This window comes from Ornithorhynchus anatinus, chromosome 10, assembly GCF_004115215.2.
Source record: "Ornithorhynchus anatinus isolate Pmale09 chromosome 10, mOrnAna1.pri.v4, whole genome shotgun sequence".
Lineage (NCBI taxonomy): Eukaryota > Metazoa > Chordata > Mammalia > Monotremata > Ornithorhynchidae > Ornithorhynchus > Ornithorhynchus anatinus.
The window spans coordinates 58605072-58625171 of NC_041737.1; the positions used below are offsets into that span (position 1 = coordinate 58605072).

General features: G+C 59.9%; 2 protein-coding genes across 2 annotated transcripts; both read left to right on the forward strand.

Moving 5' to 3' along the window:
- The first annotated feature begins 2167 nt into the window (after window positions 1–2167).
- RAB5B (RAB5B, member RAS oncogene family) lies at window positions 2168–10849 on the forward strand. Its single transcript, XM_029072750.2, has 6 exons — window positions 2168–2300; window positions 5709–5978; window positions 9544–9695; window positions 9846–9968; window positions 10251–10344; window positions 10705–10849. Exons 2-6 carry the CDS (start codon window positions 5816–5818, stop codon window positions 10818–10820), a joined length of 648 nt encoding a protein of 215 aa, XP_028928583.1. The 5' UTR covers window positions 2168–2300; window positions 5709–5815; the 3' UTR covers window positions 10821–10849.
- Window positions 10850–16685: 5836 nt separating this feature from the next.
- On the forward strand, window positions 16686–19633 carry SUOX (sulfite oxidase). The gene is given in 10 exon segments (XM_029074299.1): window positions 16686–16852; window positions 17066–17140; window positions 17291–17447; window positions 18088–18705; window positions 18707–19154; window positions 19157–19209; window positions 19211–19321; window positions 19323–19364; window positions 19366–19428; window positions 19430–19633. Coding segments are annotated over 10 exon segments (1899 nt in total). The 5' UTR covers window positions 16686–16700; the 3' UTR covers window positions 19610–19633.
- Window positions 19634–20100: the final 467 nt, after the last annotated feature.

Sequence of the window (20100 nt, forward strand, 5' to 3'; positions counted from 1 at the left end):
CGGGCAGGCTGCTTCTTTGGGAGATGGTGGTGGGAGGGAGCGACCAGGGAGGGCAGGGAGGATGTGGGTTCTAATCCCAGCTCTGTCACGTGTCTGCTCTATGTCCTTGGGCAAGTCACTTCACTTCCTCTGTGCCTCAGTTACCTCATCTGTAAAACGGAGATAAAGACTGTGTGCCCCATGTGGGACAGGGACTGCGTCCAACCTGTTCACCTTGCACCTTGGGGAGCAGCGTGGCTCAGTGGAGGGAGCCTGGGCTTCGGAGTCAGAGGTCATGAGTTCGACTCCCGGCTCTGCCACTTGTCAGCTGTGTGACTGGGCAAGACACTTCTCTGTGCCTCAGTTACCTCATCTGTAAAATGGGGATTAACTGTGAGCCTCACGTGGGACAACCTGATTACCCTGTATCTACCCCAGCACTTAGAACATTGCTCTGCACATAGTAAGCGCTTAACAAATACCAACATTATTATTATTATTATCTACCCCAGCGCTTAGAACAGTCCTTGGCACATAGTGAGCGCTTAACAAATACCTCAGGTCTTATTATAGATTATAAATGCCCTGAGGACCCTGATCCTGCCTGCTCTTCCGTTTCTTTTTTAACTAGTATTTGTTAAATACTGTGTGTCAAACACCGTTCTAAGCACTGGGGTAGGTACAAGTTAGTTAATTAGGTTGGACACCGTCCCTATCCCACATGGGGCTCACAGTCTAAGTAGGAAGGGGAACAGGTATTTAATCCCAGTCAGTCGGTCGATCGTATTTATTGAGCGTTTACTCTGTGCAGAGCACTGTACAAAGCGCTTGGGAGAGTAGAATCCCAAAGTAAACAGAAATATTCCTGGTCATGATGAGCTCATAGTCTAGAGATGAGCTCACAGTCAATCATATTTATTAAGCGCTTACTGTGTGCAGAGCTCTGTGCTAGAGAAGCAGCGTGGTTTAGTGGAAAGAATTGGCTTAGTGGAAAGAACTGGGGCTTGGGAGTCAGAAGTCGTGGGTTCCAATTCCGGCTCCGCCACTTCTCTGCTGTGTGACCTTGGGTAAGACACTTCACTTCTCTGTGCCTCAGTGACCTCATCTGGAAAATGGGGATGAAGACTGTGAGCCTTACATGGGACAACCTGATGACCCTGTATCCACCCCAGTGCTTCGAACAGTGCCCTGCATATAGTAAGCGCTTAACAAATACCAACATTATTATTATTATTCTCTGTGCCTCAGTGACTTCATCTGCAAAAATGGGGATTTCAATAATAATAATAATAATGTTGGTGTTTGTTAAGCGCTTACTATGTGCAGAGCACTGTTCTAAGCGCTGGGGGAGATCCGGGGTCATCGGGTTGTCCCACGTCAGGCTCCCAGTGAATCCTCATTTTGCAGATGAGGTCACTGAGGCCCAGTGAAGTGTCTTGCCCACAGTCCCACAGCTGTCAAGGGGCAGGAGCGGGATTAGAACCCATGACCTCTGGCTCCCGAGCCCGGCCTCTTTCCACTGAGCCACGCTGCTTCTCTCCGTATCTACCCCAGCGCTCAGAACAGTGCCCTAAACATAGTAAGCGCTTAAGGAATCCCATCGGTCTCTTAAGATGATTTTACGGTCCAGGCCCGGGGAGGCAACGCGTCCTCGCACCTGGTGGCCCCCCCCGCCCCGCGCCTTCCCGCCTCAGCGTCGGGCGGCCTCTTCTCGCGAGACTTCGCCAGCCCGCCGGGCCCCGCCCCCTTCCGGCTTCAGCCCGGCGACCTTCGCCCTCGGAAGTGAATGCGGCGCCTCCGAGGCGGAAGCGCTTCCGGCGGGTGCCCGGGCCCGGCCTGTCCCCCCCCCCCCCCGTCACTCACGCCTCAGGTGGCCTGAGGATTGGCCCGCTCTTCGGCCCGCCCCGCCCCCGCCGCTCACCTCATTAGTTGTTTATGAGGAAAGAGGGGCGAGCGGCCATTGGCGGCGGCGCCTGCGGGCCGAACCCCCTCCCCCCAGCCCCTTCCTGACTGGCCGCCCCCCGCGTCAGTCGCGCCGGCGTCCCGCCGCCGATTGGTCGGCGGCCCCGCCCGTCGAGGGCCTCCGGCGCCGCGATTGGCGGACGCGCCGGCCGGTCCCCGCCCCCGCCCGGGGATTGGCGGGCGGCCGCGGGCGGGGCCGTGCCATCGGCCGAGGGCCCCGCCCAGGGAGAAGAGAAGGAGACGGGGAGAAGGAGGGGGGGGGCGAGCGTTTGGTTGAGCCGCGGCTGTTTGTCCGTCCGACCGAGCGAGCGAGCGAGCGAGCGAGTCAGGCTCGGGCCGCCGGGGAGCCGGACCGGGAGGTAGCGGCGGGAGTCGGGCCCGGAGCCGAAGCCGGGGGGGCGCGGGGCGGGGCGGGAGGTCCTGGGGGGAGGGGAGGGGCACGTCCCTGCCGGAGACAGCGGGGCCGGAGCGGGGGGAGGGGGATGCCTGCCTGGGGTCAAGGGTCAGGGGTCGCGGGGAGGGCGCGTTGTCGCTGTTTAACGCCCCCTCCCTCCCCCCCCCCGCACCCCTCGGCCTCAATCTGTCCATCGGAGCGCTTATTAGGTGCAGAGCCCTGTGCTAAGCGCTCGGGGGAGTCCGAAGCAAGAGGGCGGGCCCGGCTTGGTGGGGTCGGTGGGAGGCTCGACCCCCCCCCCCCCCCCCCCCCCGACCTGCTGCCGCTCTTGCTCCTCGTCCTCGGGGCGAAGGCGGGGGCTCCGGGTGGGGAAGGCGTCCCCGGCCGGGTGGTTGCCCAGGCGGGGCCGCTCCCAGGTGCGGCCGCAGGTGCGCCCGGCGGGGCCCCGGGAATCCCGGCTGACGTCACGGGAGGGGCTCGAGGACCCAGGAATTCCCCGTCCTGCCCCGCCTGGGGGGGGCGCGGTGGGGGGGCGGGGGGGGGCGACCCCATCGACCGCACAGAGGCATCGATTGAGCGCTGACCCTGCGCAGAGCGCTCTACCGAGACGAGAGCTGGCCCCGGGGAAGCAGGCCAATCGCCCGGAAAGGAGCCCGCCCCGGGAGCCGGGAGGGCCCCCAGGAGCTCCCCCGAAGCCCACCCCGGGCAGCTGCTCCGCGGGCCCCCCCCCCCGCTGGCCGGCACCGATGCCCTACCAATCAATCGATCAATCCGTGTCTTTATTGAGCACTTGCTAGGGAGCTGGAAGCAGCGGCCTCTCGCCGTGCCCCACACGGCCACGGGGGTGAAGCCAGTCAGTCGTACTTGATGAGCCCTTACTGTGTGCAGAGCGCCGTGCTAAGCGTTTGGAAGACTACAGTGTAACCGTCTCATTCCTTGCCCACGATGAGCTTACAGCCTAGGGGGATCCCTCTGATAGGGGGAGGGGCCGGGCCCAGGAGGTCACCCACCTAAGGCGGCCACGGCGTCGGGCCGCTCGGAGCCACCCGCTAATGGAGATGCGACTCTGCGGGGCCACAGGCCCCAGGCTGCAACGCTTCGGGGCCACCGGGACCCTCTCGTAATAATAATCGTGCTATTCAAGGGCTTACTCGGTACTACACGGTGGGGTAGATCTCCGCAGATCGGGTTGGACACGGTCCCTGTCCGACATGGGCTCCCCGTCTCAGTCCCCATTTTGCAGACGAGATGACCGAGGCTCAGAGGAGTGAAGTGATTTGCCCAAGGTCACAGCGGACCGGGGTGTGGATTAGAACCTAGGTCCTCCCGACTCCCAGGCCGGTGCTTCATCCACTGAGCCGTACCGCTTCGTAAGTGGGAACTCCCCCCAAGCGCCCCGCCGAGGGCCCGTCGCCCTGCTTCCTGCCCCCTGCATTTGTGGCCCGTTCCCTGTCCTGGGCCCACAGGCAGCTGGGGAGAGCGGGACCAGGCCTGGGCAGCTGAGCGGCTCGTTGGGGTCTCCCTGACTCCTGGACTGAAAGTTGGAGACCTGGGAAGCCCAAGAAAGATGAAATAGAATCAATCAGTGGTATTCATTGAGCACATACTGCATGGAGCGCACTGTACTAAGCGCTTGGGAGAGGGCGATACAACAGAGTTGGCAGGAATGTTCCCTGCCCACAAGGAGTTCGCGCTTTCAATCCGTCAGTGCTCTTTGCAGGGTCACTGGGGAGAGTCAAGGGTGTGGGATGGTCCACGCTGGCTCCCGGGCTGCCTAACAATACTCTTATAATGGTGTGTCCCAGGCACTTCATTCTGTTGTATTTATTGAGCGCTTACTGTGTGCAGAGCGCTGAACTAAGCCCTTGGAGAGTACAGTTCGGCCACAGATGTAGTCGCTACCCACCAACGGGCTCACGGTCTAGAAGGGAGAGACAGATGACAAAACAAAGCTTAGTCGAGTGTTCTGCACTCGGTGAGTGCTTAATAAATACCACTGACTGATTGGGTAGAGTCACAGAAAGGGAGGGGAGAGTCAGGGATCTTGGATGGTCTGTGCTGAGTCACTGGAGGGGAATCAGGTGTGTTGGGTGGTCTGTGCTGAGTGGTCAGTGGGGAAGAGGCAGGGGTGTTGGGTGGTCCATCCTGACCCACGAGGGTGGGTTCCAGGAGGAGAGCCAGCCCCCGGCTCCTAATATCCCCACCGGAGAGAGAATCCAGAAGGGCCGGACTGTGGATCCGACCGGGGGAGTCACAGTCCGGCTCTCTGCCGAGCGCCCACGGCACCACCGAGTTGTGGTTGATGGGGAGAGGTAGGAAGCTTCTCCCCAGGCCCCTGTGCCTGGGATGAGAGGGGTCGTGGTGGGACCCTGGGTCATGATCCCCCCCCCCCCCCCCAAGGGTCACTCGCACACTCTCCCGACCCCTCTGGGGTCCCCACTGGCCCTTCCCCCTCAACCAGAACTTTGGCGAGCCCTGGTCCAGGGGCCAGATGGGTCCCAGGAGGGGTAGGGGACGGGTCTGGAAGCCCAGTGGGCCATCAAACACGGCCAAGGGGGCCAGTGAGCTGGGGCCGGTGGCTGTCAGCTGGGGGCTGGGGTCTGAGCGAGAGGTTTGCAGGTGGGCGTTGACCTCAGGTGACCTGCTTCCCGCCTCAAAGCCAGGAAGTTGGACGGCGGTCTGGTTCTCCCCCAGCCCCGCTTCCTGCGCCTGCTCTCCCTCAGATCCAGCTCCGCTCCGTGCCTCCAGGCCAAGACTGTTGTGGGTTAGCCGATCAATCAGTGGTATTTATTGAACACTTACTATGTGCAGAACACTGTACTCAGCACTTGGGAGACTCCGATAGAGTAGAGTTGGTAGGTAGGTTCCCTGACCACAACAAGCTAAGAAACAGCACAGCTCAGGGGGTAGAGCCTGGGCCTGGGAGTCAGGAGGACCTGAGTTCTACTCCTGGCTTTGCCACTTCTCTGCTGTGGGACCTTGGGCAAATGACTTCACTTCTCTGTGCCTCAGTTCCCTCGTCGGTAAAATGGGGATTAGGAGTGTGAACCCCATGTGGGACAGGGACTGTTTCCAACCTGATTACCTTGTATCTACCCCAGCACTTAAAACAATGCCTGGCCTGTAGTAAATGCTTGACAAATACCATTTGAAAAAAAACAAACAAAAAAACCGAGCCGACGTCGTAGAGGGAGAGACGGTAGCGGGGCTACTTGGAGGGAACGGCTGCGGGGATGCTCGTGGGGGGTTGAGGAGGGGGCCCCTCCATCTCTCCCCCCGCTCATCCTTGGGGACCCAGCAGGAGGGAGGGTCCGGCAAGGCCCTTGGCGGGGATGGATTGTGATTTTCCCCCACCCCCTGACTCTGCCCCCAGGATCGCTGAGGAGCCAGGAGCTCTGAGCTCTGGCACTGGCCACCGCCTGCGTGGAGCACCCGCCTGCCCCCGCCCGCAGTGTCCCCGAGCACCGCCCCCGCCCAGCCATGACGAGCAGAGGCCCGGCCCGGCCCAACGGGCAGCCCCAGGCCAGCAAGATCTGCCAGTTCAAGCTGGTGCTGCTGGGGGAGTCGGCCGTGGGCAAGTCCAGCGTCGTCCTGCGCTTCGTCAAGGGCCAGTTCCACGAGTACCAGGAGAGCACCATCGGGGGTGAGTGTCCGTCCGCCCGCCCGCGCGGGCTGTGCCATCGGGGGCTGAGGAACGGGCGTGGGGAGCGGGTGGGCCACACCACGGGGGGTGAGGGTCTGGGCGGCCTGAATCATCGGGGGTGAGGAACCGGGGTGGGGAGCGGGTGGGTCGCACCACTGGGGGTGAATGCCCGGTTGGCCTGTACCGTGAAGGGTGAGGGACGGGGGTGGGAAGTGGGTGGGCCGCGCCATTGGGGCAAGGTGGGAGCGGGTAGCAGAAGGGCCTCACCATGGTGAGGGGAAGCAGGTCCTAAGGGCGCTCCCTCACGAGAGTAAACTCCTCAAGGACAGGGATCCGTCTACCAACTCCATGGCGCGTACTCTCCCAAGCGCTTATTGCCGTGCTCTGCATCCAGTAGGCGCTCAATAAATGCCACCAATTGAGTCGAATAGAGTTAGTAGACACTTTTCCTGCTGTCAAGGATCTTCCAGTCTAGCGGGAGAAACAGACGCTTAAGATAAATTACAAAGAGGGGGAAGCTACGGGGTTTAAAGATCTGTTTGGGCGCTAGTGGGATGGCGAGGCGTGAGTGTGTGTTCAGGAGAGGCAGAAGTAACAAAGTTGGCCATAGTGGGGAAATTGCGAGGAGGTGAGAGCGTAGTTAGGGAAGGGCTCTTGGAAGAAATGTGATTTCAGAAGGGTCTTGAAGAGCAGTGGGCTGCCAGATGTGAAGGGGGCCAGGCAGGAGGGAGGGCGGGAACAGGAGGCTGAACGAGAGAGAGGCACATAGAGTAGGTCAGCTCGAGAGGAGCAGAGTGTGTGGATAAAGGTGTGAGCTGGGGTGTGGCGAGTAGGGAGAGCGCTGACTGTCTCAAACCTAAGCGGTCAGGAGTCTCTGCTCGAGGCGGAGGGGAGCGGGCAACTGTTGGAGGTTTACGAGGAGCAGAGAGATGTGCGAAAAATGAGGTTTTCAAAAAGTGATTTGGGTCATCGAATGAAGTATAGACTTGAGGGGTGAGGCCGGGAGGCCAGAGGAGAGGTGGATGCGTCCAGTGCTTAACAGTGCTTGGCACATAGTAAGGGTTTAACACACGACGGCAATGATGGTATTGGTTAAGTCGAGCTATGTAGTAGGTTGTAGTGTCTGTCTCCCTCGCTAGACTGTGATGTCCTCAGGGGCTGGGATCATTTCTGCTGACCGCTGTACACTCCCAAGCGCTCAATACAGTGTTCAGAACAGAGTAGGCATCCATTAAATTCCACTGAATGAAGTGCTTGGAGCAGTTTGGATGGAAGGGAAGAAAGAGGTGACAGGATTTGATGACTGACTGGAAGTGGGGGTTGGAAGAGGGGGAGAAATCAAGGATAATGCCAAGGCTGCGGGCAGAATGATGATGTCCTACCTGGCCATGCCCTCTGGCGAAGCTGCCCCCGCTTCCTCCTTTCCAGCCTGGCACCTAGCCTTTGTTTATCCTCCTGCTCTGCTGTGCGCGCGCGCGTGTGTGTGTGTGTTTAAGCACTTACTATGTGTCAAACACTGTTCTAAGCGCTGGGGTAGGTACAAGTTAATTAGATCGACACAGTCCCTGTCCTGCATGGGGCTCACAGTCTAAGTAGGAGGGAGAACAGATAATCCCCATTTTACAGTTGAGAAAACCGAGGCACAGAGAAGTGAAGTGAGTTGCCCAAGGTCACACAGCAAGCAACTGGAGGACCCGGGATTAGAATCCAGGTCCTCAGACTCCCAGGCCCCTGCTGTACCCACTAGGCCAATAATCACCCACACTAGATGTAGATAATGGGGTCTGGCCCCTCCCTCGCGTTCAACATGGAAGATTCAGTTCAGCGTCAGTGGTATTTCAGCTCTCAGTACGTGCAGGGCACTGGACTAAGCGTTTGAGAGAGTACGATACGAGAGTCGGCAGGCGCCTTCCCCGCCCGCAGTGAACTTGGGTTTCCTGCCCTGGGGGACCCTTAAAATCGACAGGGTTGCCCAGTGCGGCGCTCAGTGCCCCGGGGGGGGGGGGGGGGGGGGGGGGGGGGGGGGGGGGTCCCAGTCGGTAAGGATGGATGGAAAGATGGAGGGATGGGCCACTTTCCCAGCCTGTCCCTGACCACCGGCCCCCAGGTCTCTCCCCGCGGGGTCGCGGGGTGTGGTTGGCATCTGGTGAGCCCGATAGGGCCCCGAAGCCGGGTGGAGGGCAGCGGCCTTACGGTGCTCTCTTTTCCCGCCTATGTTAGCTTGCACATCCTTGATCTCTTGTTTCTACCTTACCACCCTCTGGAGCGCTGTCTCCTCTTCCCCCGCCCCCCTCCCCTTCTGACTGTATATGTGGGTGTTGTTTTGTTTATGGCACTTGTTCAGCACTTACTATGTGCTAGGCACTGTCCTGCGTGCTGAGGAGATAAAAGTTATGCAGGTTGGACACAGTCCTTGTCCTACATGGGGCTCAGAATCTTAATCCCCATTTTGCAGTTGAGGGAACCGAGGCACAGGGAAGTGAAGGGATTTGCCCAAGATCCCACAGCAGACAGGTGGCGGAGCTGGGATTAGAATCCGGGTCCTTCCGACTCCCAAGCCCAGGCTCAATGTTTTAGGTCATGCTGCGTGTGTGTGCGGGTGCGGTACGTGGGCTTCTGTCCCCATTCCCACTAGACCAGAGGCTTCTGGAGGGCAGCAGTCACATATTCTCCCTCTGTCGCTTCCCTCCTCCTTAATCTACTTTAATGTCTGTCTTCACCCCAGTGGACCGTAACCTCCGTGCGGGCAGGGATTGCCCCTGCCAACTCGGTTGCAGTGTTCTTTCCCCAGTGCTTGGCACAGTGCTCTGCATACAGTACTTATGGTATTTGTTGAGCTCTTTCTAAGCACTGTTCGAAGCACTGAGGTAGTTACAGTTTAATCCAGTGTGACATATTCCTTGTCCCACGGGGGTTCACACTCATATCTCCATTTGTATGTGAATATATAGATCTCTCTATCTCTAATTCTATTTCTATCGGTGCTTTTGATGCCTCTTTACCTGTTTTGATGTCTGTCTCCCCACTTCTAGACTGTGAGCCCGTTGGGGGCAGGGATTGTCTCTCTTTGTTGCTGAATTGCACTCTCCAAGCACTTAGTACAGCGCTCCGCACACAGTAAGCGCTCAAATACGATTGATTGAATGAATGAATCCAGAAGCGTAGAGAAGCAGCGTGGCCTAGTGGAAAGAGCCGGGGCTTGGGAGGCAGAGGATGTGGGTTCTGATCCCGGCTCTGCCACTTATCTGCCGGGGGACCTTGGGCAAGCCACTTAACTTCTCTGTGCCTCAGTAACCTCATCTGTAAAATGGGGATTAAGGCTGTGAGCCCCGCGGGGGACAACCTGATGACCTTGTATCTACCCCAGCGCTTAGAACAGTTCTTGGAACATGGTAAGCGCTTAACAAATGCCATTATTACTATTATTAGTATTATACAGTAAGGGCCTAATAAGTACCATCGATTGATGGATTATCAGATTGTGTCAGGTTTGGGTGAAATGGGGATGGGAGCAGGTGGGCACCCCACCCCTCGTTCACCTCCCGTGCCCGTGCCCCTCCCCCAGCGGCGTTCCTCACCCAGTCGGTCTGCCTGGACGACACCACGGTCAAGTTTGAGATCTGGGACACGGCGGGGCAGGAGCGCTACCACAGCCTGGCGCCCATGTACTACCGCGGGGCCCAGGCCGCCATCGTCGTCTACGACATCACCAACCAGGTGGGGGCCGTGGGGCCGGCGGTGGGGCCCGGGGGAGGGGAGGACCAGCGGGGAGAAAAGGGGCATCGGGGACAGAGTCGCCTGCCCTCCCCTTCCCCTTTCTCCTCACCCTGCTCCCCTTGCTCCTCCTCTCCCCGGGCGTCGTGTCAGGAAACTTTCGCTCGGGCGAAGACATGGGTGAAGGAGCTGCAGCGCCAGGCCAGCCCCAGCATCGTCATCGCGTTGGCCGGGAACAAGGCCGACCTGGCCAGCAAGCGCATGGTGGAGTACGAGGTGAGCGCCGGACCGGACCCCGGGGGTGGAGGATGAGGTCGGTGGCGGGGGGCGGGCCGGGGTGGAGGATGAAGGAAGAGAGTGGGTGGGGGCCGAGGACGAAATAAGCCCGGGACCCGCCCCGGGGAGTGTGGGATGGGGTGGAGGACGAGGTCGGCGGCTGGAGGAGTTGTTGGTTAGTGGTTGAGGGGAATGCCCGGGGCGGGTCCACAGAGGGTAGAGGGCAGAGGGGCGCTCAGCCTCATGCGGGGAGGTGGCACTGAGCAGACGTCCCTTTCCCAGGAGGCCCAGGCGTACGCAGATGACAACAGTTTATTGTTCATGGAGACCTCGGCCAAGACGGCCATGAACATCAACGACCTCTTCCTGGCCATCGGTGAGGGGTCGCCGGGGCCCAGGGTTTCACCACCCAACTCCACCCGTGGCGGGCTGCGGCCCCACTTAGGGGGTGGGATGAGCCCCCTCCCTCCCTGCACCCCCCCATCCCCCGCCCGTTGGCCCCGGGGTATGGTCCGCTATGCCCCCGTTAGGGGAGGGGGAGCCCGGGGGGTGAGGTGAGGCTTCCTCTCAATCAGTAGTATTTATTGAGCGATTACGGTGGGCCGAGCTCTGTACTTAGCATTTGGGGGCGTACAGTATAACAAGAGGCTTACGGTCTGGGGCCGAGCACCGCAGATCTCGGAGGGGTGGCGGGGGCCGGGGGTGTCCTCCTGACGACCCGCCTTCCTCCCCCCAGCTAAGAAGCTTCCGAAGAGCGAGCCCCCGGCCCTGGGAGCCGGGCCGGGCCGGAGCCGGGGCGTGGACCTGCACGAGCAACCGCAGCAGAGCAAGAGCCAGTGCTGTAGCAACTGAGGGCCGGGACGCGGGACGACCCGCGGGGCCGGGGGCGGGGCGGGACGAGGGAGGACCCGCGGGGAGGGGCGGCTGGCGAGCCGGGGGAGGCGGCCGCAGTGCTGAGACCTGGCCCCCTCCCCTGCCTCCCCCACTGCCCCGCCCCACCGCCCCCACCCCCGAGAACAGCACAGAACCGGGCCCCCACCCACCCCCCCCGCCCCCACCCTCCCGGCGGCGGCCCCCTCCATGCACTTTGTAATGCTTCAGCAACCGCTGCCGCCGGGGCCCGGTCTTCCCCCCACCCCGTTTCCCCCCCGCCCCCCCTTCCCCTCCCACGCCAGCCCCCGGCGACCGCCTAGAACGAACTGTTCACTTTGTATTACAGGGCAGGACGCCGCCCAGCCTCCCTGCCTTCCTGCCCCCCGTCCGCCCCTCTGCTTCCAGGAACGCCCCCACCCCCCCCAACCTGCCCCTCGCTCCGCTCGGTTTCCCCGGAGCCCTGTCAGGGCCTGCTGGGGCCGGGGGGGCGGGGGGATCGTACACCCCTGTCTCCTTGTTCCGTCCTGGGGCTCCCTCCTCTGGAAGAAGCTGCAGTATCTTCAGGTGCCCTGTTTAGGGGGCGGGCGGAGGCCAGGCCAGAGGGTGAGGGCGGGCGGGGGCAGCCCTCCTCCGCCGGTGCCCTAGCGGCCCTGAAACCGCGTGCGGCCCTCTGCCCGCAGCCCTCCCTGCCACTTTGGTTCGTCCCGCTGGTCCAGGAGGGAGGGAGGGGTCGGGTGGGGATGCCCCAAATCGGGTCTCTGGTCACCCCTCAGCCTCCCTCCCCCCGCCCCAGCGGGTTTGCACTTTAGTCGACGGTTGGTTCGGTCGGGACCCTTCGTTCTGTGGGGTGTTTGATTTTTTTTTTTTCCTTTTTAATTAAACAGAATCTGAGGTGTGTGTGAGGACTGTGTGATTGTGGGAGCGTGCCGGGGTGGGAGCCGTACTCACATCCTAATTACCTCCCCCTCTTCCCACTGAATCTCCCTCCCCAAAGGCTGGATCTTCCTTGGTTGCACCTCTACCTCGGCTGCACCTCTATCTCCCCCGTCCCCTCCCACCCCCTGACCAACAGCAGCAGTGACGGCTGTGGGCATCCTCCGGTCTGGGTCTTGTTTTCATCCAAGCCACCACACTAAGCACCTGGGAGGGTATGAGCGAGCGAGGAAACTCAATCCCTGCCCTCGAGTGGCTTACAGTCTAGCGGCAGACATTCATTCAGGCGTATTTATTGAGGGCTCACTGTGTGCAGAGCACTGTACTAAGCGTTTGGGAAGTATAATTCAGCAACAAAAAGAGACACTAAACTTACGAGTGGGAAGCAATAAAGTGCAAAGACAGGGATGGAAGTGCTCTAGGTTTTTTTTATGGTATTTGTTAAATGGTTACTAGGTGCCAGGCACTGTACTAAGTACTGGGGTAGGTACAGGCTAATCAGGCTAGACACAGGCTGTGTCCCACAAGGGGTTCACAGTATTAAACCCCATTTTGCCGACGAGGGTCCTGAAGGACAGAGACTAATAATAATGGTGGTATCTATTAAGCACTCTACTACGTGCCAGGCACTGTACTATGCACCAGGGTGGATTGGGTTGCAGTCTCCGTCCCACACTGGGGCTCACAGTCTTAGTTGCCATTTTACAGATGAGGTAACTGAGCACAGAGAAGTGAAGGGACTTGCCCAAGGCCATGCAGCAGGCAAGTGGCGGATCTGGGATTAAAACTCAGTCTTTCTAACTCCCAGGCCCGTGCTCAGGATTGGTTGGTTTGAGGCTCCTCAAGTCCATAGGTGATGGCAGCAATATAGGGTGGGGAGAGGAGATTTCAGAAGGACCTTGAAGCTGAGGAGAACAGTGTTCTGGCAGATGCAAAGGAGGTGGGAGTGTTAGAGAGAGGGGCCGCACCATGGATCAGTGCCTGGAGAGATGAGAATGAACAAGTCGTTTTTCGTTTTTCTAAAAAATGGAATTTGTCAAGTGCTTCCTCTGTGCCAGGCCCTGTACTAAGAAACGGTAGATACGAGCTAATCAGGTTGGACACGGTCCACGCCCCATAAAGGGCAGTCTTAATCCCTATTTTATAGATGAGATACCTGAGAGACAGAGAAGTTAATCATTAGGTGACTTGCCCAAGGTCACACAGCAGACAAGGGGCAGAGCTGGGATTAGAACCCAGGTCCTTTGGTTCCCAGGCTCTTTCCAGTAGGCTTCCTCTCAAGGTTGGCTGGAGAGAAACGCTGAGTATGGGCTGGGATGTAGTAAGAAAGAAACGGGGGTGAGTAGTGGGAAAGAGAGCTTCCGGAGTATCTCTCAAGCCTGTTGTCAGGAGTTTCAGAAATTTCTGCCGGATGCTGGGAAGGAATGGATAGCTAGTGGAGGTTTTGGAGGAGTGGGGAGATGTGAGCAGGATGAAGTCTTAGAAAAATGAAGTGGGCAGCAGAGCCAGGGAGGCCTTTTGAGGAGGCCTCGAGTTAGGATTCCACTTGCGTGAGTTAGGGCAGCACGAGAGTTAGGATATTACAAATGCTTGGACCAGTGACGTGGAAGGAGCGGATTATGGTTAAAGCCCACAGCTTGCTAAGGGGTAACTCCAGGCCCACCTTGCAGGGCCCCTGGGCAGACGGCACAGGGAAGGAGCATGGTGTAGTGGATAGAGCATGGGGCCGGGGGTCAGAAGGTCATAGGTTCTAATCCCAACACTGCCACTTGCCTACTGTGTGAATGTGGGCAGGTCCCTTCACTTCTCTGTGCCTCAGTTACCTCATCTATAAAATGGGGATTGAGACTGTGAGCCCCATGTGGGACAGGGACTGTGTCCAATCCGATTTGATTATATCCCCCCAGTGCTTAGTACAGTGCCTGGCCCATAGTAAGTGCTTAACAAATACCATAATTATTATAATTATCCTTTGCACCTGACCCCGCAACCAACCATCCACTCCTCTCTGCTCCCTATTCCCCTCCTCCCTCCTCCCCGCTGTCCATTTCCCCGTACAGTTTTGTCCTTACCTCAGCTCTGCCTCGAATCTCTGCTTTGCTTCTGGCACTGTAGACTGGGGGTATACCTGGTTAAGGACCCCTCCTGATGGGACCCCAGCTCAGTGTTGGGCCCAGTAGGGCAGTAGGCAGTACTAAAGGAGGAGTAAAATCAATTGTATTTATTGAGCACTTACTGGATGCAGACCACTAAAGTAAGCACTTGGGAGGATATAACAGAGGCGGTAAACCTCTTCCCTGCTAGAAGAATTTATTAAGCCTTTTCTAAGGGCACAGCACTGTACAAAACGCTTGGGAGAGGGTGATATAGCAGTTGGTAACTTGTTCCCTGCTAAAGGTCTTTTTTAAGTCCTATCTGTGGGCAGAGCACTGTACTAAACTTCAGGGAATTACAGGTGGGAATTTAGATGTGGTCCCTGCCCCCGGGTTGGGGGGAGGGTGCTACTTAAAATTTAAATACAAGAAGGAATAAGAGGAGCCCAGAAGGAGAATCCCTCTGCACTCTCAGCCCTTTTACTGGCAGCTGCTTTCGCAATCAATCAGTGGTGTTTATTGAGTGTTTTCTAAGCACTTACTGTGGACCAGGCACTGTACTATGCACTGGGGTGGATACACACAAATCGGGTTGGTCTCAGGCCCTGTCCCATCTGGGACTTTCAGGCTCAACTGCCCTTTTACAGATAACTGAGGCCCGAAAAAGTGAAGTGACTTGCCTAGGTTCACATAGCAGACAAGTGGCGGAGCCGGAATTAGAAGCCATGATCTTCTGACTCCCAGGCCTGTGCTCTAGCCACTACGCCATGCGGCTTCTAGGTGCAGAACCCTATACTAAAAACTTGGGTGTGCACGATAGAATGGGCAGACACGTTCCGTGCCCGCAACGCATTTATAGGCTAGAGGTCCACAGCTGATTCTCTTCCCATTTCTCCTCGTGCCCCCGCAAGGTTAACAAATGCCATCATTGTTGTTATTATTAACATGTTAATGATGCAGCTGCCCCCCTTCCTGCCCCAGCTGCCCCCCAGCTCATGGGGCCTTACCCCTGGCTTGGGTGGGGATCTTGTGAGGCAGCCAGCCTGGGGGTACAGTGGGGACAGAAAAAGGCACAATATGGGGAGGCAGTGTGGTCTAGTGGATAGAGTCATTCATTCAATAGTATTTATTGAGCGCTTACTATGTGCAAAGCACTGTTCAAAGCGCCAGCAGTGTCGGGTGGTGAATACAAGGTGATCAGGTTATCCCACGTGGGGCTCACAGTTTTTAATCCCCATTTTACAGCTGAGGTAACTGAGGGACAGAGAAATGAAGTGACTTGCCCAAAGTCACACAGCTGGCAAGCGGCAGAGCTGGGATTAGAACCCATGACGTCTGACTCCCAAGCCCGAGCTCAGAGTCTTCTCTAGAGTCAATCATTTATCGAGCATTCACTCTGTCCGGAGCACTGTACTGTTTGGGAGAGTAGTCAGTCAATCATATTGAGTGTTGTGTGCAGAGCACTGAACTAAATGCTTGGGAGAGTATGATATAAATAATAATAATAATGTTGGTATTTGTTAAGCGCTTACTATGTGCAGAGCACTGTTCTAAGCACTGGGGTAGATACAAGGTCGTCAGGTTATCCCATGTGGGGCTCACAGTTAATTCCCATTTAGTCCCTGCCCACAATGAGCTTACAGTCTAGAGGGGGAGATAGTAATACAAATGAATAAAATTACAGATATGGAAATAAGTGCTGTGGGGCTGGGTGGGCGGGGGGGGGGGGGTGAAATAAGGGGAGCATGTGAGGGAGATGCAGAAGTGAGTGGAAGAAAAGGGTGATTAGTCAGGAAAGGCCTCTTGGAGATGTGCCTGCAATAAGGCTTTGAAGCGGGGGAGAATCACTGTCGGATTTGAGGAAGGAAGCCGTTCCAGGCCAGAGGACGTGGGCGAGAAGTCGGTGGCGAGACTGATGAGAGAAGCAGTGCGGCTCAGCGGAAAGAGCATGGGCTTGGGAGTCAGAGGGCATGGGTTCCAATCCCGCTCCGTCACTTATCAGCCGTGTGATTCCGGGCAAGTCACTTCACTTCTCTGTGCCTCAGTTATCTCATCTGTAAAATGGGGATGAGTGTTAGCTCCAAATGGGACAACCTGATTACCTTGTATCCCCCCCCCAGCGCTTAGAACAGTGCTTGGCACACCGTAAGCACCTAACAAATACCATTACGATTAGGAGATTGAGGCGACAGTGAGAAGTTTAGCATCAGAGGAGCAAAGCCCGTGGACAAAGGCCCGGGACTCAGAAAGGCCTGGCTTCTAATCCCCGCTCCGCCACTCGCCTGCTGTGAGACTCTGGGCAAGCCACTTCACTTCTCTGTGCCTCGGTTCCCCCATCTGGAAAACTGAGTCTGCGAAGCTCATGAGGGACAAGAACGGCAAGATGCTTCACTTCTCTGTGCCTCGGTGCCCCCATCTGGAAAATCGAGTCTGCAAAGTGCATGTGGGACAAGGACCACGTCCAACCTGACCGGCTCCTACCTACCCCGGCGGTGCCCAACGCTTAGAAAGAGTAAGGGCTTAACAAATACCGTCATGATTATACTGGGCGTGGGGAGCGCTTTACAGATGCCATTAAAAAGGGGAAAAGGAAGAAACGGGCCCCCATCGCCCGGCCTCTTCCACGTCCCCCGGGACCTAGTCCTAGGCCTCGGGGCAGCTCGGGCCTAAAGCCCGCCTCAGGGGGAAGGCCGGACGGTCCTTTCTGTCCCTGACGGGGAAGGGAGAGGAGGGGAGGTTGGGACGGCCCCTTCGGTGGGGCTGGAAGGGGCGGGGACCGGGCCGGCCGACCCCGTCCCGCCTCCTGCTAAAGAATGGCCAAGGCCTGGCGAGGATGGGCGGCCGGACACCTCCCTTCCGGTCCGCCGGAATGGCTCGCGGCCCCTTTAAATGCACCCTCCCCTGCAGGTCAGGGGTGGGGTCTGACCCTCCCCTCGTCGCTCCGTCCGTCCCGTGGCAGCGAGGCGGGCCGGGGAGCCCATCCCGGTAAGCTCCAGGCCCGCGGCCGCAGCGGGACCGGCCCCCCTGACCCCACCACCCCGGACCGTCCCCCTCCCCAGGGTCGCCCCTGCCTGACCTCGTGGACTCTTGACCTCTGCTCCCTTGCCCCTCCGGTGCCAGCTTCGGGCCCTGGCACCGCCCCCCCCCTCCCCCGAACCGGGCCGCTTCCTCCCTCTCTCTCTCCCCTCCTCCCTTCAGTCACCCACCGCCTCTGCCCAAGATGCTGTTGGTGCTGCTGCGCAGAGGGACCCCTGCCCTGCGGCCGGCCCACAGGTAAGGCCCCCCACCCCCTGCCCGGCCTCAGCTGGACCCCCGAGGCTCCCTTCCCCGCCCGTCCAAGAGAAACCGAGTGGCGAGGGCCGGGGGAGGGGGTCGCCACCGGGTGGGAGCGGAGAGAGGGTCCAGGACGTTCTCCTTCCCCAGGTTGATCCCCCCGGGGCTCTGCCCTCGTGCCTGCACATCCAGCGACTCCAGCCGAAAGCCTCTCCCGGAGGATGGGAGGTCTTACCGGGCCTGGGGGGCGGCCGGAGCCCTGCTGGGCCTGGGGGCCGTGCTGGCCTACGGAGACCATCGCCGCCGGGTAACCGGGGGAGGGAACCCCGCCCCCCCCCCACTACCTTCCAGTGAGGGGGGGGTGGGCAAGAGTGCACACGGTGCACCAGGTCGGGGGTCCTCAATGAGGGGACCATTTGGACCCAGGGAGAGAGGAGTGAGGAATGCCCCCAGGATTTTTTTTTTATGGTACTTGTTAAATGCCTACCTTGTGCCCACACTGGAGTAAGCACTGGAGTAGCTTCAGGCTAATCAGGTTAGACAGTGTTCACGCCCCACGTGGGGCTCACAGTCTTCATCCCCCTTTGACAGATGAGGTAACTGAGGCACAGGGGAAGTGAAGCGACTTGCCCAAGGTCACAGAGCAGACGAGTGGCAGGGGCAGGATTGGAACCCAGGTCCTTCTGCTTCCCAGAGTCCCGTCCTCTTTCCACCAGGCCACGGTGCTTCTCTGGCCCTCAGGGAGGGTGGGCCGGGAGGTGTGGGTGGGTGGGGGTCCCCAGAATCCTGGTTCTCAGCCCTCCTGGGAGTGGGGAGTGGAGGTGGGGACTGGGAGGAGTCACCTTTCCTGCCCCCTTAACATATCTGTCCCTCTCCCATCTCTCGATCTCCACTGCTTCCCCGGTCCCGCCTGTGCCGGGCATCCCCCGCTCCCTCTGGGCCCCCAGGCCGCCGAGACGCACCCCCGGCTGTTCACGCGGGAGGAGGTGGGCCGGCACCGCAGCCCCGAGACGCGGGTGTGGGTGACGCTGGGCTCCGAGGTCTTCGACGTCACCGACTTCGTGGCCCTGCACCCCGGGGGTCCGGCTAAGCTGCTGCTGGCGGCCGGGGGTCCCCTGGAGCCCTTCTGGGCCCTGTACGCCGCCCACAACCAGCCCCACGTCCGCGAGCTGCTGGCCGAGTACAAGATCGGGGAGCTGAGCCCGGACGACCCCGCGCCCGCCCCCTCCGCCACCGACGACCCCTACGCGGGGGACCCGCCCCGCCACCCGGCCCTGCGGGTCAACAGCAGCCGCCCGTTCAATGCGGAGCCTCCCCCGGAGCTGCTAGGCGAGAATCACCTGACGCCCAACGCCCTGTTCTTCACCCGCAACCACCTGCCCGTGCCCGCCCTGGACCCAGAGGCCTACCGGCTGCGGGTGGAGGGCCCGGGCGGCCGGGTGCTGACGCTGACCCTGGACGACCTCCGCCGCTTCCCCAAGCACGAGGTCACGGTCACCCTGCAGTGCGCGGGCAACCGGCGCGGGGAGATGACCCGGGTGCGACCGGTCAAGGGGCTGGACTGGGGGGGCGGGGGCCATCAGCACCGCCCGCTGGGGGGGCGCCCGGCTGCGGGACGTCCTGGCCCGCGCCGGCCACCCGCCCCGGGGCCCCGAGGCCCACGTCTGCTTCGAGGGGCTGGACCGGGACCCGACGGGCACCTTCTACGGGGCCTCCATCCCCTACGCCCGGGCCGTGGACCCCGACGCGGACGTGCTGCTGGCGTACGAGATGAACGGGGAGCCGCTGCCGCCGGACCACGGTTACCCGGTGCGGGTCGTGGTGCCCGGCGTGGTGGGCGCCAGGCACGTCAAGTGGGTGGGGCGGGTCAGCGTGGGGCCGGAGGAGAGCCCCAGCCACTGGCAGCGCCGGGATTACAAGGGCTTCTCTCCGGCCGTGGACTGGGACACGGGTGGATTTCGACTCGGCCCGGCCATCCAGGAGCTGCCGGTCCAGTCGGCCATCACGGAGCCCCGCACGGGGACGCCGTGGGGCCCGAGGAGGTGACGGTGCGGGGCTACGCCTGGAGCGGGGGGCGGGCGGGCCGTGGTCCGGGTGGACGTGTCGCTGGACGACGGGCAGACCTGGCACACGGCGGAGCTGGCGGACGAGGGCCGGGCCGCGCGGCAAGCCTGGGCCTGGGCGCCTGTGGAGCCTCACCGTCCCCGTGCCCGCCGGCCGGCGCCCAGCTCAGCATCGTGTGCAAGGCCGTGGACGACGCCTACAACGTGCAGCCCGACACGGTGGCCCCCAATATGGAACCTGCGGGGCGTCCTCAGCCACGCCTGGCATCGCGTCCACGTGACCGTGGCACCTGAGCCTCGCCCGGGCACCGGCGGCCAGGTGACCGTGGCGCCCTGGACGCACGCCTCCTCCCGGGCCACGCTCCCCGGCTCCCTCCCGCGGATGCTACTTTCTATTTGCCTCTAATTAAAGGTCGACATTTGTTCAGTGGGCCGGCTTCTTGGTGTTGAGGGGGCGGACGGACACCTAGGACGGGCCCTTGACCCCATGACACGGTTACTCAGTTATGTTATTTGTTGAGCGCTTACTAGTTGAAGGACCGTTCTGAAGCGCTAGCTTCAAGCTTTTGTGTTCGGACACGGTCTGAGGAGGAGGGAGAGAAGGTGTTTAATCTCCATGTTACAGAACGGGTATCAAGAAGTTAACTGATTTGCCCAAGCCACACAGCAGGCAAAGGGCAGAGATGGTATTGATGCCAAGGGGCTGTGCGTTACCTTGCACACAGTGAACCCTCAGTAAATAACTTTGATTGGTCTCCCCCCACTAGACTGTAAGCACCCTAAGGACAGGGACCGCATCGCCAACTCTGTCGTGATAATAATAATTGCGGTATTTGTTAATCACTATGTGCCAGGCACCATCCTAGGCACTGGGGCGGAGACCTGCAAATCTGGTTG

Bases quoted from the DNA above. Each gene is read 5' to 3' on its own strand.
- RAB5B (XM_029072750.2), top strand. From the start codon at position 5,816: ATGACGAGCAGAGGCCCGGCCCGGCCCAACGGGCAGCCCCAGGCCAGC. The intron at 9,696-9,845 runs GTGGGGGCCGTG...GCGTCGTGTCAG, and splicing joins TCTACGACATCACCAACCAG to GAAACTTTCGCTCGGGCGAA. The intron at 10,345-10,704 runs GTGAGGGGTCGC...TCCTCCCCCCAG, and splicing joins CGACCTCTTCCTGGCCATCG to CTAAGAAGCTTCCGAAGAGC.